This window comes from Mastomys coucha, unplaced genomic scaffold, assembly GCF_008632895.1.
Source record: "Mastomys coucha isolate ucsf_1 unplaced genomic scaffold, UCSF_Mcou_1 pScaffold22, whole genome shotgun sequence".
In the NCBI taxonomy this organism is placed as follows: Eukaryota; Metazoa; Chordata; class Mammalia; order Rodentia; family Muridae; genus Mastomys; species Mastomys coucha.
Genome location: NW_022196905.1, coordinates 45,782,403 through 45,800,908, shown reverse-complemented (window position 1 = coordinate 45,800,908; position 18,506 = coordinate 45,782,403). Strand labels below are relative to the sequence as shown.

Genomic DNA, 18,506 nt, shown 5'->3' with positions numbered 1-18,506 from the left:
TTTCTGCCTCTACTACTCTCTTAACTCCCCTCCTCATGCCCTAAATAAACTCTATTCTATACTATACTGGTGTGTCTGGTCCATCAGGGGGAAGGGATGCCTTGGCATGGGCCTGCTGAGCCACACCCTTCCCCCCACACGGGGGGGGGGTGCGGAGGAAGAATCAAAAGTTGCCTTAATAGGACTGCACAGTTCCTATTAATCCCACTCAAGGGATAATTGTGGACCAATGATGTCAGGCTAGTACTGGGATACTGAAATGGTGAGCTCTTCCTGGGATTTCCCCAAGAGGAAGATATCTGCAAAGTGTGAAAATATAAAGATGGAAAGAGAAGCTGTGTCTAAGCATACCCTATAACTAAAGTTCCTGGAAAAATGTGTGCCTAGGAGGTTGGAAAGTTTAGTGGTCTACGTGTACCATTGAGGGATAAACTGAAGAGAACCTGGAGTTCACCACACAAATTATTTGTGAAACTCCAGGGACCTGAGGCAGACTGGGAGATCTCCAAAGTCACCTACCTTGCAACACTCATCACCAAGAATGCAGTGGTCACTAAGACAGCTTCTTCAGCCCCCAGAGACAGTATATTCTTAGAATAGTATTCCAACTCATATAGATATGGCATAGGATGTCCAAAGCTTTAAATTGGTCCCTCAGACCACATGACCCAGTAGACCCTATAGTATAAGGGTATTGAGTGAGAAAAAATGATGTGAAGGTTTTATGGCAAACTCCAATGGGAGAATCATGGTGTGGATTCCGGATCAAAGCCATACCAACTGCAAAAGAGAAATATGTACTTTCAAAACAGTTCTTGGAGCAATGAGGTGTCCAAATAGAAACAGAGATGGAAGAACGTGGTGTATTAGTTAGTTAAGGTTTTACTGCTGTGAACAGATACCACGGCCAAGGCAATTCTTATAAGGATAACATTTAATTGGGGTTGGACTACAGGTTCAGAGGTTCAGTAGACTATCATCAAGGCAGGAACATGGCAGCATCCAGGTAGGCATAATGCAGGAGAAGCTGAGAGTTCTACATCTTCATCTGAAGGCTGCTAGCAGAATACTTACTCCCAGGCAACTAGGATGAGGCTCTTAAAGCCCATACCCACAATGACACACCTACTCCAACCAGGCCACACCTACTCTAACAGGGTCACGCCTTCTAATAGTTCCACTCCCTGGGCTGAGAATATACAAACCATAACACATGGGAAAACAAAATTTGTTTTCCATTATGGTTGATTTCAAACTATCAATATGATATCCACAGGACCATAACAGGTTCATTAAAATAAAAAAAACATAGAAGTAGGCATAGTGTAAAGATCTTTGTTTCATATGTTCATACCTATTAGAAGGCATCTATTTTACAGAAGATGCTAAAAAGTCATATACCATCTCATTACGTTAGCCATCCCCCATCAGATTTATTGTATTATTATATTAAGTATAAACACATGAACCTAAGGATTGCTGTTCATATTACATATTGTAGTACCAAGAGCCACTTTAGAGGCACCAGATAGAGGGAATACCTTACAAAGATGGCATGCTACCATTCAGAGCACCATGTGCCTTTTGAATGAATGACCTCTAATAAAGCTATTTCCCTAACAGTAGAATACAAAGGTCTGGGAACCAGAAGTTGGGAATAGGAATCTCTTTGCCTGACTTCATTCCCAACAATCTCTTTAGTGTTCTCTTCTAATAGAGATTCTAGGTGTCTAGTACTAAGAGTACTTTTTAGGGTAGAGGGAGTCATTTCTTTGGTTTTTTTTTCTATCTATCTATCTGTCTGCCTGCCTGTCTGCCTGCCTGCCTGCCTGGCTGTCTTAGTCTGGGTTTCCATTGCTGAGAAGAGACACCATGACCAAGGTGACTTCTTCATGTCAGAGAGCATGACAGCATTCAAACAGGCATAGCACTAGAGGGGCTGAAAGTTCTCCATCTTGTCCCATTCCAAAGGCAAACAGAAGATTGTCTTCTAAGGAGCTTGGAGGAGAGTCTTAAAACCCACCCCTCCAGTGACACACTTCCTCCAACAGGGTCACATTTCCCAACAGTGCCACTCCCTATGGGCCAAGCATATTCAAACCACCACACTATCAATCAACTAATAAATCTACCTACCCCTGATCCCTTTTGATTTCTTGAGACAGAATTTCTCTGTTTAGGTCTGGCTGTTCTGAAACTCACTTTGTAGATCAGGTTGGCCTCAAACTCAGAGATTTGCCTGCCTCTGTCTCCTGAGTGCTAGTATTACAGGCATGCACCACCACTGCCCAGCTGTTTATTATTTTAGGTACATGAATATTTTACAGACAACTAAAGTACCTTTTAAGTTTTCTATTGAATAATTTTTCTAGCACCTTGCCTTCTTTATATAGAGGGTTTTACTACATAGCCCAGGCTGGCTCTGAACTCATGATCCTCTTCCCTCTGGTTTCCCAAGTGCCCATACCTGCAGAGAACAGAGCTCCAAGGCTCAGATTTGCCTCTAAGAATAGAGTTTAGGAATAGTTAACAGGTAAGAAGCAGGTGACATAGGCACCGGGAAATGAGTTTCAATATGAAGGAATCAGTGTGATCTATGTAGGCTCATGGCTCACTTTTCAATACACCTTCTCAAAATAGTGGTGTTAGCATTGTGTGATGGTTTGATGTTGGCCTCCTGACATCAAAGAGCTCACCCACTGGACAGCTGAGCAAGCCCCAAGAGTTAGTACTTTGAACCAAGACCCTAAAAGGTAAACCAGGAAACTGTCAGCATAACATTTTTTCAAAGTTATCTGTAGCCAGGCTAGCGGGAGACTACTAACATAGCCTAGCTGGATAGCCAACAGAATTATGACTTGTAAAATCAACTAAAAGTCATTAAAGGTACATGACACTAGAGCTTCAGGTTTTCCCTATCGTGACTTAAGGGGAACTCTTTATCTTTTCTGAGTTCTTACTTGGCCTTCTCCTACTATGTTTAAGTCCTAGTACTTAGTCCTTAGTTTGCTCTGCCTTCCCACAGCTGCTCAGCAGATTCTCTGGTCTTGTTACTTGGTGCACAGTTCTGTTCTGTTCTGTTTTTGTTGTTGTTGTTGTCGTTGTTTTGTTTGTTTGTTTTTAGTTTTGTTTTTAAGAAGCTGGCTGCCTTGGGCATACTACAAATTGTAGAGTGACAAGGCATGCTGGCATTTGCCTGTAATCTCTGTACAAGAGCTGTAGGGGCAGGAAAACCAATAGTTCAATGTCTTCCTTGATTAGCAGGTTGAAGACCAGCCTAAGATACACGAGTCCTTGTCTCAAAAAATAAAATTAAATTAAAGTATAATGAATACATTTTAGGGTAATCACTCCTCTTATGTTCTTGTTGTCACTCTTTAGAACTTTGCATTTCTGGTCTAGACTGGCCAGTGCCCTGAGCAGACCTTGGGCACAAGCTCTGCAGCCAGTCCCACAACACCCAGAGGAAGCTCCCCTCCCAGGCAGAGGTGAAGAGGACACAACATCTGTCCCAACACTGTGAGTAACTGGGACCAGCAGGACCCAGGCATGCAGGAACTCGGCCAGCCCAGTGGCTCATATTGCTTCTGATCTGTCTGAGCTGGCAGTGCCCTGAGCAGACCTTGGGTGCAAACTCTGCAGCCAATCTCACAACACCCAGAGGAAGCTACACTCCCAGGTGCTCTAACAAGCCCAGGATCACAGAGACAGCTTGACTCTGAGGATTTCTGACACAACCAGGATCACAGGAAGGACAGGGTCCAGTCAGATTTAGCAAGGGCAGGTAGCACTAGAGTTAACCAGATGGTGGGGGTCAAGTATAAGAAAATAAACAACACAAACCAAGGTCACTTGCCATCATCAGAACCCAATTCTCCCACCATAGCAAGTCCTAGACACACCATCATACCGGAAAAGCAAGATTCAGATCTAAAATCACTTCTCATGATGATGATATAGGACCTTAAGAAAGACATAAATAGCACCCTCAAAGAAATACAGGAGAACACAGGTAAACAGCTAGAAGCCCTTAAAGAGGAAATACAAAAATTCCTTAAAGAATTACAGGAAAACACAATCAAACAGGTGAAGGAAATGAACAAAACAATCCAGAATCTAAAGCTACAAATCGAAATGATAAAAAAATCAGAAAGAGAGACAACCCTGGAGATAGAAAACCTAGGAAAGAAATCAGGAGTCATAGAGGCAAGCATCGTCAACAGAATACAAGAGATAGAAGAGAGAATCTCAGGAGCAGAAGACATCATAGAAAACATTGACACAACCGTCAATGAAAATGCAAAAAACAAAAAAGCTCCTAACCCAAAACATCCAGGAAATCCAGGACGCAATGAGAAGACCAAACCTAAGGATGATAGGTATAGAAGAGAGAAAACTCCCAACTTAAAGGGTCAGTAAATATCTTCAACAAAATTATAGAAGAAAACTTCTCTAACCTAAAGAAAGAGATGCCCATGAACATACAAGAAGCCTACAGAACTCAAAATAGACTGCACCAGAAAAGAAATTCCTCCCATCACATAATAATCAAAACACCAAATGCACCAAACAAAGAAAGAATTTTAAAAGAGTAAAGGAAAAAGGTAAGCAACATATAAGGGAAGGCCTATCAGAATTACGGCAAATTTCTTACAATAGACTATGAAAGCTAGAAGTTCCTGGCCAGATGTCATACAGACCCTACAAGAACACAAATGCCAGCCCAGGCTACTATACTCAGCAAAAGTCTCAATTACCATAGATGGAGAAAATAAGATATTCCATGACAAAACCAAATTTACACAATATCTTTCCACAAATCCAGCCCTACAAAGGATAAGCGATAGAAAACACCAACATAAGGAGCAAAACTACACCCCAGAAGAAGCAAGAAAATAATCTTTCAACAAACCCACACAAACCTAATTCCACCTCTTACAACAAAAACAACAGGAAGTAAAAATTACTTTTTCTCAATATCTTAATATGAAAATTAATATTACCAACATATCATAATCAATTGAAATCCAAAAAATATGAAAAATTATAAATTTGTTGACTGTCAGCCAATGGTCTCTCTAATTTGGTAACTGGAGAAATAGGTCCAATATTGTACAATCCATATATACTTTCTGCTTGTTTGTTAATGACAGTGTCTTGCTGTATATCACATAATGGTCTTGAAATCATGCTTCTCCTATCTCAGCTTTACTATTAAGTAGTATTGTTTATTTCATGTTTTTACACTATACTATGGTTTTCAGAACAGCTTACATATTTCAAAAGTATTTATACAGCCAAAAGATATGTAGACAATTATATTGGGAGGTGGCTTGTAAGAGAACAACAAAGAGTGAGACTGAATGCTTTGCTTGACATTTGTAACTATTGTATCAAATTTGAAGAAGAGGACTTTATAAGTTACTCTTTCTCTGAGATGAATGCTTTTCCAAATTATCATGGCCAATGAACCAGATTCTTACCCTCACCTAATGTCTGTGCCACCCTCCAAGCAGAACCATTGTTCATTGAAACAGTTGGTGAATGACTTTATGGATAGACCATCTTAATACACATACCATTTCTTAAATGAATGTAACCTCTTCTCTGTGGGCTGAGAATAAAGTCACTCACTCAAGTCAAATAGCTTTGACCATAGCAGGAAGTCTGTATCCAAAAATCATGGCTACAGTTCATTCCTTGGTGCAGCAGAACTGTCAACTCTCAGCTTAGCTAAGATCGAGGTAAAATCCTTTGGTGATGTAAGTGTCATTGAAGTACAGCCTTATTACAATGAAATCCAATGTCTAAAAATTGTTCTTATTTTGGGCTTGTACCACAGTAAGAGCCAGATTTTAAGCTTTACTAAATACAAAACAAACAAACAAACAAACAAAAAGATTATATATTTATGTTCATTTAAGAAAATACTAGTGGTGATATATTATTTTAAAATATACAGTTAATATGTTTGGAGTTATTTAAAATTTATATTGAGAAAAACATATGTATTTTCAGTATTGCTGTAGAGAAACATCTACATAAGGCTTAAATTGATTGTTGTTTTATATCAAACAACTTTTATAATACTCATTTTTATTGTTATAATATTTTATAAATTTTAAAGAATATGACAAAAAAGGTATTGTATAGGTATTGAAGGAGGAGTCTCTGGGAGGAGTGGGGTACAAAAGGGAAACAAGAATGTGATTTAATTCTATTTACTTAAAGTATGTTTTTAAATGTTAAGAAACTCAGATAAATTGAAATCATGTATCTTTTCTCATCATAATGCAATAAAACTTAAATCAATAATAAAAAAAAAAAAACCTTTGCATTTCCTTTTCTGAACATCACAGGATCTTTCCTGTGTTCTGTTCTCCAGTACAGTGCAGGTGAAAGTTTCAGTGACTTGACCAATTCCTTGTGGCAGTTGAATTTTACTTGATACCACTGATCCATTGATGACAGTAATAGATTACTAACTCCTTACCCAATCACAGTATATGCTTTCTTGGCTCATTCTGGACTCAAGTATTTGAGGTTGGGTTCCATGAACCGTACACTCCAAATCAAAGATAAATGGTCAGTAAATTCATAAAAGGCCTCTGTCTTAAGACGGGGAGAAAAGGTTGGGCAGTGCCTTTAATCTCAACATTCTGGAGGCAGAGGCAGGCAGATCTGTATCAGTTCAAGGCTATTCTGGTTTACAGAAGTAGTTCCAGGACAGTCAGGGCTTCCTGTCAGAGAAATCCTGTTTCAACCGCCCCCCACCAAACAAACAAACAAACAAAAAACCCAAAACAAACAAGGCATAGGCAGTGATATAGCCAATGGTAACACAGTACTCACTTGGCATGAGCAAAACGCTAGGTTTTAAGCTCCAATATTGCAGGAAAAAATTCTTATACTGAAACTCAACAGAGCTTCCTGGTTTATGAGGACAATGGTGTACCGCAGGGTCATATGTCCCCATCCTATGGGATAAGGGCTAGATTGTGTATCCCGTAAAATAAACATTTTGCTTCCTTGAGTTCTGCAAGTCATTCTAACAAATTGTTAAACTGGAACTTGTCCCTGGTTGAACAGAGGCCAAGGCAGTCTGAGGACAACTGAGGTTATGGATGACACCAAGGGAGAGGATATCTTCAGGTTTGTTGTAGATTTACTTTATTTTATGTGCGTGAGGGCTTTGCCTGCATGTATTTACGTACACCGTGTACACACCTGGTGACTGTGGATGTCAGAAGAGGGTGTTAGATCCCTGGGACCTGGAGTCGCAGATGGTTGTGAGCTGCCATGTGTGCTAGGAACTGAACTCAGCTCCTACGCAAGAGCAGTGAGTGCTTTTAACCACCGAGCCATCATTTCTCCAGTTCTGAATCTTCAGTTTTATTAGGGAAGTTGACCTTAACTTTTGGGGTCTGAGGTAACATCACATAGCTGATGACCAAATTGCATCGGGGTCCAGAGATGCAATCTGTATGGGTTGCTTCTCCATCGCTATGATCGAATGACCAAGTGCAGGTAGCGTAAAGGAGGAAAGATGATCAAAGTGGGACTTTTAGTGCTTCGCTGCTGTTTTAGCTCTTTGCTCTTCAGCAGGTCTCTCCAGGCTGCGCATAAGTGGCCTGTCTTAGCATCCAGAGGATCACACTTTCTTATCCAGTATCTATTGTTCTCTTTAGGGCCTCTACATGAATCTCTGAAGGTTTAGGATTTCTGCTTGAAATGCTTTCCTCCTCTCCTCCCTCCAACTCAGAGATACACCTGCCTCTGCCTTCCAAGTGGTGCACCACCACCTGGAGCCTTTCTAGGACCCCCGTGGATCCTTATCTAAGGTCTCTTTCCTCAGAGCCTCTTCTTTCAACCACAGTGTAGATCAAGATAACTTACCATATCTTCTCGCCACCCCAGTCCTCTGTCGATGGCACTCTTAGAACTTGTCAGGCTCACCAAAGCGGCTTTCCACGCCCTTAGATGGTAAATGCTATTTCTCTCCTTCCAGTAAGTTTCATGAAGGCAGAAAACATGGCTGTCCTGTTTTGTTATTGTTGTTGTTTTTCCAGTTTCTCTAGCACTTAACTCAATGCCTGACATAGACTTAAAAATATCCATTGAATGAATAAATTAAAGATGGGTTGATGGATAGTCTTGCTGTCAACTTGACTATATCTGAAATCAATTCAAACCCAAGCAGCTGGGCACACCTGTGAGAATTTTCTTTTTCTTTCTTTTTCTGAGACAGGTCTCATGATGTAGTTCTGGCCATCCTGGAACTCACTAAGTAGACCAGGAGGGCCTGGAACTGACATCCACCCACCTGTTTCTGTTTCCTGAGTGCTAGACTTAAAGGTGTTCTTCCACCTGCTTGGAGGCAGCCCCTATAAAAAGAAGAATGAAGCTTTTCCTCTTTTCCTGCTTGTCCTCACACTCACTGACAAGTTCATCTGTCCTGCTGCTGGGGCATTCCTTCTGTGGTATTAGAACCTATTTTTTGAAGATCCCCTCAAAGACCAGCTGAGATGAGACAAGTAGCAGATTCTTGATCTTTCTGTTGGAAGACAGTGATTAGCCAGAGCACGATCTATAATTCACTTTAATAAATTGACATATGTGTGTGTGTATATATACATCATATATATACACATACATAGATACATATATACATACATATATTTTCATTCCCATATATAGGATCCTGACTAATGCAATTAACAACAGTATAGAGTAGTAGTTATCTCCTCTAGGTTGGACATGAACATGTGTCTTAGTTAGGGTTTTACTGCTGTGAACAGATACCATGACCAAGGCAACTCTTATAAGGACAGCATTTAATTGGGGCTGGCTTACAGGTTCAGAGGTTCAGTCCCTTATCATAAAGGCGGGAACATGGCAGCATCCAGACAGGCATGGTGCAGGAGGAGCTGAGAGTTCTGCATCTTCATCTAAAGGCTGCTAGCAGTATACTGGCTTCCAGACAACTAGGATGAGGGTCTTAAAGCCCACACTCACAAGGACACCCCTACCCCAACAGGGCCACAACTTCTAATCCACTCCTTGGGCCAAGCATATACAAACCATCACATCATCATTATCCTATATCCAAGAAGCTATGATGGTAACTCACATGAGCTCCTCACAGGACTGACCCATTAATATGCATTTTGGAGGGAAGAGGATGATCATGGGGTTTACAAGGCTCAAGAGTCTGCACAAGAACCTCAAGAGGCCCCTCCTGTTCAGGAAGTATAAAGAGGAGTACAACTGACAGGGGCGGGGCTCTTCAGCAATGTAGTTGCCTAGAAGATGCTCATGGGACTTTTCAGTGGCCAGGGTGTGTGTGTGTGTGTGTGTGTGTGTGTGTGAGAGAGAGAGAGAGAGAGAGAGAGAGAGAGAGAGAGAGAGAGAGAGAGAGAGAGAGAGAGAAAGAGAGAGAAAGAGAGAGACAGAGAGAGACAGAGAGATAAGAAGAGAGAGACAGAGAGAGGTGGGGGAGAGAGACTGACTCACTGTGTAGCTCTGGTTGTCCTGGAACTCACTATGTAAAACAAACTGACTTTGAACTCATTGAAATCTGCTTGGATCTGCCCTCAGGAGTGCTGGGACTAAAGCACTAGCACACCTGCCTAATGGCACTAGCACACCTGGCCTAATAGATTGTCAACGTACAAATGTACATTTAGGAAGTTGTATTGGATATTGTAAAAGTAACAAAAGATACTCATTTGTATTGATGGATTTGTTACAAAAATAGAAGCTGTCATCTGCCATGTTTCTGTTGTATTTAATCTTAGAGACTGTCCTGAGAATTCTCGAGGGACTAGAGCCAAGGGGCCGCCAAGGAGAGTCTTGTCATGAAGTGATACCCTGTGTTTGAGCTGATCCTTAGACCCCTTTCTCCCACACTTCTGGAAATGAATGTAATTGAGCAAGCACATAGGCTGAAGGGAGAAAGATACACAACCTCTTAAGTGTCACCTTGCCTCAGCAACTTGCCACTACAGTGGAGTCTTAATGGATGAGCTATTTGTTGATTTCCTTCAGTCTAAGTGATATAAAATATCTTTCAGGATTCACTCTACTAAGGAGCACAGCGACTAGGCGTGCTGGAGCATGCCTTTAATTCCATCACTGGAAGGCAGAGACAGCGCCTACTCTCTGAATTCCAGGCTAGCCTCTTCTACAGAAGAGGATAGGACAGCCAGAGCTACACAGAGAAATCCTGTCTCCATAAACCAAAGCAAAGCAAAGCAAAGCAAAACAAAGCAAAACAAAGCAAAGCAAAGCAAAGCAAAGCAAAGCAAAGCCAAGCCAAGCCAAGCCAAACCAAACCAAACCAAACGAGGACAGAGATAGGACTAACATCTCCGCGTGCCTAATAAGCACTCAAATACACACAAACGGAGAAAGACTAGGGCAGAGGATTGGAAGCAAAATAAGGTGCCCAGTACCACTACCTCCAATTTTCTGAACTCTATCCAAAACACCTACAGCTTGAATAAATAGATGCTATCTGTTCTGGGGTAGGTGGACAAAACGAGTCACGGTGGTAATAAGTTAACATTTTTCTCACCGCTACAGGGCATCTGGCGCAACAACTGCAAATTCTTGTTCTGGAGTTATAAAATAATGTGTCCTGCTCTGCTACTTACCAGCTGTGTGATCTTGTTTTCTTAACCTTCCTGAGCTTCAGACCCTAAAGGCAGAAGTATATACACAGCTGGATAGATTTCCTAAATAGGACTAGACTTTTTCAACTTTCCGAACGAACTCCAGGCGGCAAATGACAGCTTGAGGCGCGTCTCGGTCCTTCGCAGCGGCTTAGACCCGCACACAGCTAAGCGGAGAAGGGAGGAGCCCGCGGGGCGCAGAGCCGTTCAGCCAATCGCACAGCGGGCGGGACGGGAGTTCCCGCCTCCGGACGGCGTGCGCGCGCACCACGCCTGCACGCCCGCCGCGGGGGCGCGCGCGCAGGCCCTGCCCTCGTCGCGGCCGCCATTTTAGCTCCTGGTTCGGGCCGCACGGAGCGGGTTGTGGTGGCGGGAGGGGTGGGGGTCCCCGCGAGTTGAGCAGCGGGCCTCTTCTCTGTGGATCCGGCTGCTGGAGTCTCTCTTCTTCCTTCCTTCCTAAGCGTCGGCTCTGGGAGTGCGAGGATGTCCAAGAGGCATCGGTTGGACCTGGGGGAGGATTACCCCTCCGGCAAGAAGCGTGCGGGGACCGATGGGTAAGACAGGCCGGGGCGCGCAGTCGCGGCTCGGGCTTTGTTGGCTTGTGGCGGGGAGCAGGCCCGGCAGCCGAGTCTTTGTCTGCCATCGGCCGGCCCGGGTGCGGGCCGAGTGTGTGCGGCCAGGGTGAGAGGCCTGCGGTGGCCACGAGGCCGCGGGGCGGCGGGCGTGAGGAGCGGGCCGCGAGGCCGCGGTGCTCGCGTGAGGCCCGCAGCCGGAACCCGGTGGCCAAGGGCACGGTCCCGGGCGGCGGCTGGAGCTGCCTATTTGGGGATAGAGGCGAGCCGACCTCGGGGCGCACTGTTTGGCGGGAGACGCAGGGCCTCCTTCCATTGAGGCACTTCAGAAGAGGCCGTTGCCAACTTCCGCCCTCTGCCTGCCCTCCCGCCATCTCCTTTATTTCCTGCTTTGCTTAAATAACCGGCCTTGCTGAGCATCACCGGAGTAGGCCTGTGAAAATACTTAAATGCCCCCCCCTCCACTCTGTAAGTTATTTCTATCTCCTCCCCACTCTGGACAACACTTTTCAAAAAGTGATCTTAAGCGTGTTTGAACAAACAACACCCACGTGCAGATTGAGAAATGCTTACACCGGTTCTTGGTCTGGCAGTTTGGTTCCTTTTCTCAGACTTTCGCAAAGACGAGGCATTTAGCATGTAAGCAGTTGTTATTATCATTTTCCAGTCTTTTCTTTCACAGTTCATACTTAAAATGTTCTCTTGTTTCTATTCCTACCTTCCCATTTTAATTAATTGTATGTTTATGCTTTGGCAGTACAGAGATGTTTGGTTAATTAAAAAAATATATCCACAGAAGTCCGAATGTCCAAAACTGTTGTATGATTTTATCATTTTCTTACGTCTCGTGACACCGACTCGCTGTCAAGTCAGATATGTGGTCTCTTGAGTTTTTGTTAAAGGAAAGCCCTTTGGGATTGATTTCTAACTACCAGTGTGTATAGGTCAGGATAGGGATGTGTTCTGATACTCTCCTTAGATTGAAATATTGGATATGGAAAGCAGGTTTGTTATGTTTTGGTTGTGTAGATTTTTTTAAAGCTTGTAATACTAAGCTTTATAATAATAAAACATTCCCAAGACAGCTGTTTCCTCAAGCAAAAATTCCAAATATTAGTATTTGAGCTCGGTCAGTTCTTAGGCAGAAACACACAGCTCATGAATATTCTCCAAGGGAGAGCAAAGTTACAGTGAGCTTTCCCATAGTTTATAGTGGCATCTAGAATTCTTTTCTCAACTGGAAACTTAGTACTGTAGTTAGGCATTACCACCTGTCATAATGCCGTTTATATTAGATTGATAAAGTGGGGAACTTCTGCGAAGTTAAAGTGAATGTCACTTTTGTCTAAGATGCAGCTAATTTCCCTCCTTAGAGGTCACATTGGAATGACACTGAGAGTCCCGTGCAGTGTTTTTTGTGTGTATGTTCACTACTCAATGCTTTTATTGCGGTTAGGGGCTCCACGTTACCCTGACTATGGTGGTTTCTCTTGCAAAGCATATGATATTGGTAAGGTGGACCGTCTTTCCTTCCTCACTTGGTTTGAAGGCACTTTTGACTGCCAGGGATTCTTTGCTTCCCTCCCTCCCTCTTTGCTCTTGTTTAGTGTATTTAACAGCATAGGCTTGTTCATTTTGTCATCCCAGCTGGCACCAGACCCAGCGTGTCTCCATTCCAGCACACTTTTGTGTGTGTGAGTATATGACCACTGCTTGTGTGTGGCCAGCAGAAGAAAACATGAAGTCAGTTACCTCTTGACCATGCTGGCCCCAGGGGTCAACTCAGCTTTACAGTCTGAGCCATCTCACCAGCTCCAGGAAAATCTGAGAAAGACATTTTTATTCTAATGGTTCTTAGTATTCCTGATAAGAATTTGTAATTATGATTCTTTGTAGGTAGAAGTGTGTTTCACTACAATCCTGTAGTAGCCAAGATTAAAAAATAAGATGATAAGATGCAAGGGGCAAGAAATTTTCACTCATAAAAGTATAAAGAAAAAAGCAGTAGGTTACTCCAAATCATTATTTCCATCTTTGGAGACCATACTTATTCCTAAATACAAAATGTAGTATCAGTGAGCTCTTGGAATTTGGGTCCCATTGGCTGTGTAGTAGTCTAGTTGTAAGGTATATATCTCTTGACCTGCTCATTGATGTTAAGTGCTTTCCTCCTCTTTTCTGTAGATGAAAGTATGAGTATCCTTATGTATGTATGTTAATATTGCACATGCTTAGAAGTTCTGAAAGTGAGACTGTCAGAAAAAAGTAGTGTTTGTATAAAATATCTGAGTAGATGACTAGTTTCCATCCTTATTAGCAGAATATTAGTGTCTGTTATTATTCCAGGTACAATTTACACTGAAACATCAGTAGTAACCAATGATTGTTGGTGCATTTCAGGTGTTCCAGGCAACATTATATATATTAGCTTATTAAATGCTTTTAGTTCAATTTGAAAAGCCACAGTTTGCATGTGAGCAAGGAAACACTGTTCTTGATAATTGTCAGTGTTGATTAAAGTGCTATTTAGAGCACTTTCCTTCTTCCCTCCCTCTTCCCTCCCTCCCTCCCTCCCTTCCTCCCTTCCTAAAAAGAGACAGCATCTCTCTACATAGCCCTGGCTATTAGAAACACACTACATAGACCAGGCTGGCCTCAAGCATAAGCAGATCAGCCTGCCTCTGCCTCCTGAGTGCTGGGACTAAAGGCGTATAGCCACTACACTGGGATTGTTTTTATTTTCTTTAAAATTAAAATCGTTTCAATTAGAAAATTTTTAAGAACAAAACTTTTATAGTTAAAGTTCCCATTTAAGGGGCTGGAGAGATGGCTCAGCGGTTAAGAGCACTGACTGCTCTTTGAAGGTCCTGAGTTCAAATCCCAGCAACCACATGGGGCTCACAACCATCTGTAATGAGATCAGATGCCCTCTTCTGGTGTGTCTGAAGACAGCTACAGTGTACTTACATGTAATAATAAATAAATCTTTAAAAAAAAGGTTCCCATTTAAACAAGAAAATGTGTATATGGACATGTCTACAAAGTGGAGAGGCTATGAGTCCCCATTTAACAGACCCTTTTGTATCATCATTCAGAGTAGCCAGTGTGAACTGCAGCAGCATTCCTAGGCATTGCATCAGTTTTCTGCATATTCCTAAATGGTTTTTTTTTGCTTTGTTTTTTGTTTTTGTTTTTGTTTTTTTTTTTCGAGACAGGGTTTCTCTGTGTAGCCTTGGCTGTCCTGGAACTCACTCTGTAGATCAGGCCGGCCTCGAACTCAGAAATCCACCTGCCTCTGCCTCCCAAGCGCTGGGATCAAAGGTGTGCTCCACCACCGCCCCGGCCTTAAATGTTTTCTTGATCATTGATATTTTTTCCACTTTGCAGAGTAGATAAAAAGAGTTTTATCCTTTGCTGTAGTTTTGCAACTCTGGTTGCCATGTCCCTCTTTTTTTAATTATCTTTCATTTTAGTGATTAGCAAATCCTTGTGTTTTGCTTTGTATTTCTTTCTTTGCTATAATAATGGAGCTGTAGGTGAAATGTGTCTTGGAAAAAGGTATGTGTGTTAGTATATGTGTTAATTTATCACATAACATTGCATGGACTGCTATGCCTTGTATGGATCACCCTTTGCCTAAGTTTTGTTGCTTTGGAAAGGTTATGTCTTAATTGTCTTGGTAGTATGGGTGATGTTTATTAAATTTCTTTTTGGCTTTCCTAATAACGGTTTTAACTACAGACATGAACTCTTTTTAAAATTTTCTGTGTATTTGAGTCCATTTGTTTGAGATGGGGTCTCACTGAATTTGAAGCTGACTGTTCCATCAAACTCAAGGTTTATCTGTCTCCCTCCCCTCTCACCAATACTGGGATTACAGGCATCACCTGGGGCTGCAGATTTGAACTCAGGTTCTCTAGCTTTCACTGGACCACTATGCCTGCAGGATGTCTAGTCCTTGAGCTATTTGAGTTTGTATCCTTCCTTTATCCTTATTTTGAGGTGATATAGAACCCAGTTAAGGAGTGCCTAGATGAGAAACAAAATTAGAAACAAAGGCGATGGTTGTGATCTGTTTCAGAGACAGGCTTAGCTTGTGAAATTGTGAGACTTCATTTTGTATTTTCCCCTATTTTTTCTTTTTATTAGATGAAAAGAGTTTAAACCTTTTTTATTGAAAATAGATTTTTCTCATATAACACATCCCAATCATAGTCCCTGTTGTCTCTGTCATTCTTTCTCACACACTCTCACTCTGTGTGTGTGTGTGTGTGTGTGTGTGTGTGAGTCCCCATTCCACCACTTACCTATGTACTTTTAATTATTTTGGATTTTGGTTAGCTTGTGAGGTTTTAGTGTGTGTGTGTGTGTGTGTGTGTGTGTGTTTTGTGGGATTTGGGTGTGGTGTGGTTTTGTTTTTGTTTTTGTGGTGGGGGAGGGGAGGAGGTTAGTTTTGGTCTTTCTCTGTGTTGCCCTGGCTGTCCTGGAACACTCTCTGTTGACCAGGCTGGCCTCAAACTCACAAAGATTCACCCGACTCTGCCTCCCTAGAGCTGGAATGAAAGGCCTGTGCCACCAGCACCTGGCTTTATAATTCTGTAGTGGGTAAACATTAGGATGGAAGAAGAGAAGCCACAGGCTAGTGAGTCTTTTCCTCACTGTAAGATTATATGGACTAGAATCTCATATTTTAACAATAAGATTGGATAAAGTTAACAGTTCTCACACAGTGCAGTGTTTAGTTAGCATTTTAGCTGTGTTCTGTTTAAGGCCTTTACTGTTGCTTCCCCATCAGATTATGGAGAGTGCTCTGCTCTTCCTTGCTCTGCTGTTCTGATACACTTATGTCACAGGAAATGGACTCTGTTGTATGCAAAGAGCAATGACAGGTTTAGGGGTTTGTTTTTGTCAAATCTCCATATTGCCTCATTATTTTAGTCTGGGTACCAAAACCTTATGGCAACTTACGGTATATGAGCTGGTCTGAAGTGAATTTAGAATGAGTGAGTAAACAGGTTTCTTCCATCACTAACTACTCAGACCACCTTCAGTTGCAACTCAAAGCCATATTGTTTGTCTTTTATTATAAAGTATTTTAAAATTTCTCCATTAGAAATATCTGTAGTAGATACCAGAAGTGACTGCTTAAAATAAGTTCAGAAAAGTGAATTACTTAGTTTTTAAAACAATTCTGTATTTTGTGAATGTTGTTTTTAATTTTACTACATTTCATTTTGATTAATCCACATATGTAGATTTACAAGGAACTCACAGAGATTCCCTTGCTTCTGTCTCCCAAGTGCAGGGTTCTTAAAGGTGTATGCCACTATACTCAGCTTCAGGTGTTCTTTTTGTTTTTTTTTTGATTTTTAATTACATTGCATTTCGTGTCCTGTGTAAGACTGTCAGACTTGGGAGCTGAACCATTTTGATGGCCTGTGGTTCAGTTCTTAGTGTTGTCATGCTTAAGGTTTTAGAAGAATAGAACTAGAGACTTTGTAGTAAAGGATGTTTATGCTGCTATGTGAAGAATCTGGTCATAGTTTTTAATAACTAATTGATAATGTTTTTAAGATCACTCTGATTTCTAAATTTTTTTATTTCTAGGAAAGACCGGGAGCGAGATCGGGATAGAGAGGACCGATCTAAAGATCGTGACCGAGAACGTGATAGAGGAGACAGAGAACGGGAGAGGGAGAAAGAAAAGGAAAAGGAGTTGAGAGCTTCCACCAATGCTATGCTTATCAGTGCTGGATTGCCACCTTTAAAAGCTTCTCATTCAGCTCATTCAACCCACTCGGCTCATTCAACACATTCTACACATTCTGCCCATTCAACACACACTGGACACGCAGGACACACATCACTTCCACAGTGCATTAATCCATTTACCAACCTGCCCCATACTCCTCGATACTATGATATTCTAAAGAAACGACTTCAGCTCCCTGTTTGGGAATACAAGGATAGATTTACAGATATTCTTGTTAGACATCAGTCATTTGTACTGGTTGGTGAGACTGGGTCTGGTAAAACAACACAGGTGAGTTGTTAAATACCATGGTAAATATGTTATGTGCATGTTTAAACTTAACTAAAGGTGCTGATTGGGTCTTGGTAGTCCTTTTCCATTGTCTGTCAACTCATTTCCAATTGTCTTGTCTTGTAGAGTACCTTGAAGAATAGTACTTTGATAAGCACTTTTTACTGACTTTAAGGGTATGATTCCAATAGAGTGTTTAGCTTTTTTCTGAGTCCACATAGGAAAATAACTGATGTGTTCTCATCTTGTAAGTATGGCAGGAATAATTTCCAACACATTCTACCCCTGGGACAATACAGACTTAGAAATACAAAGTTTGTTTTCTAGTGCTTGTGTACAGAGATCTGAACAATTGGAATAATTGTTTCTATTCCAAGTATTTGTTAAAATATTTTGAATTACGTGACTAGTGTAAAAAAAAAGTTGAAATTGCCAGTCATGATAATGTATACCTTTTAATTCCAGCATTTAGGAATCAGGTAGGCAAGTCTCTGAATTCAAGGTCAGTTTTATCTATATAATGAAATCCTATTTTACAAGAAGAAAATGATTAGAAATGCTACATGATACAAAGTGTGGTTGTGACCTGCATCCATCTGCCTCCAGCATATAGTATAGTCCTAAACACTGTTAAAGGTGTCTAATTAGGTGCCCAGTTTTTACACATGAACAAGTCATTACTTGATCTTGTTGATAGACATGCAGCCTGTTGTATGTTTTGTATATTGTTGCATCTGTTTTTGTGTGTATGTTTGTGTATGGATGCACCTATGCCATAGCATATTTGTGGCAATTAGGATAACTTAGGAAAGTTACTGTTCATCTTATGGGTATTGAGAATTGAACCGACGTTGTTAACCTTATAATGGCCAGTGCCTTTAACTCCCTGAGCTGGTGTACCAACCTCAGGCTTTGTTCAGTGACTTCAGGGACAAGTACGTTTGTAGATTTTGAAATGGCTAGATTTATTGCAGTTGTACTCTATGTAGCCAGATAGCCCTTCTTTCCTCATGGAGCATAGCAACTTACTATTGAAGCATCTATAAACTGGTTATATCCCTGAACTTGAATTCTGTTAATCTGATGGTTGAAAGTAGTACTTGTGGGTTTAATAGGCACTTGGAAAGCCGTTAGTTAAGAGTTTCATTTTGGGCCGGGCAGTGGTGGCGCATGCCTTTAATCCCAGCACTTGGGAGGCAGAGGCAGGTGGATTTCTGA

General features: G+C 41.6%; 1 protein-coding gene across 1 annotated transcript in view; it reads left to right on the top strand.

The window, feature by feature from the left end:
- The first annotated feature begins 10,966 nt into the window (after positions 1–10,966).
- Positions 10,967–18,506, top strand: part of Dhx15 (DEAH-box helicase 15) — a 40,954-nt gene continuing 33,414 nt past the window's right edge. The window contains exons 1-2 of the mRNA XM_031342269.1: positions 10,967–11,227; positions 16,853–17,288. Of these exons, the coding sequence (XP_031198129.1) occupies positions 11,157–11,227; positions 16,853–17,288 (507 nt within the window). The 5' untranslated portion in view covers positions 10,967–11,156. The remainder of the gene's footprint in view (positions 11,228–16,852; positions 17,289–18,506) is intronic.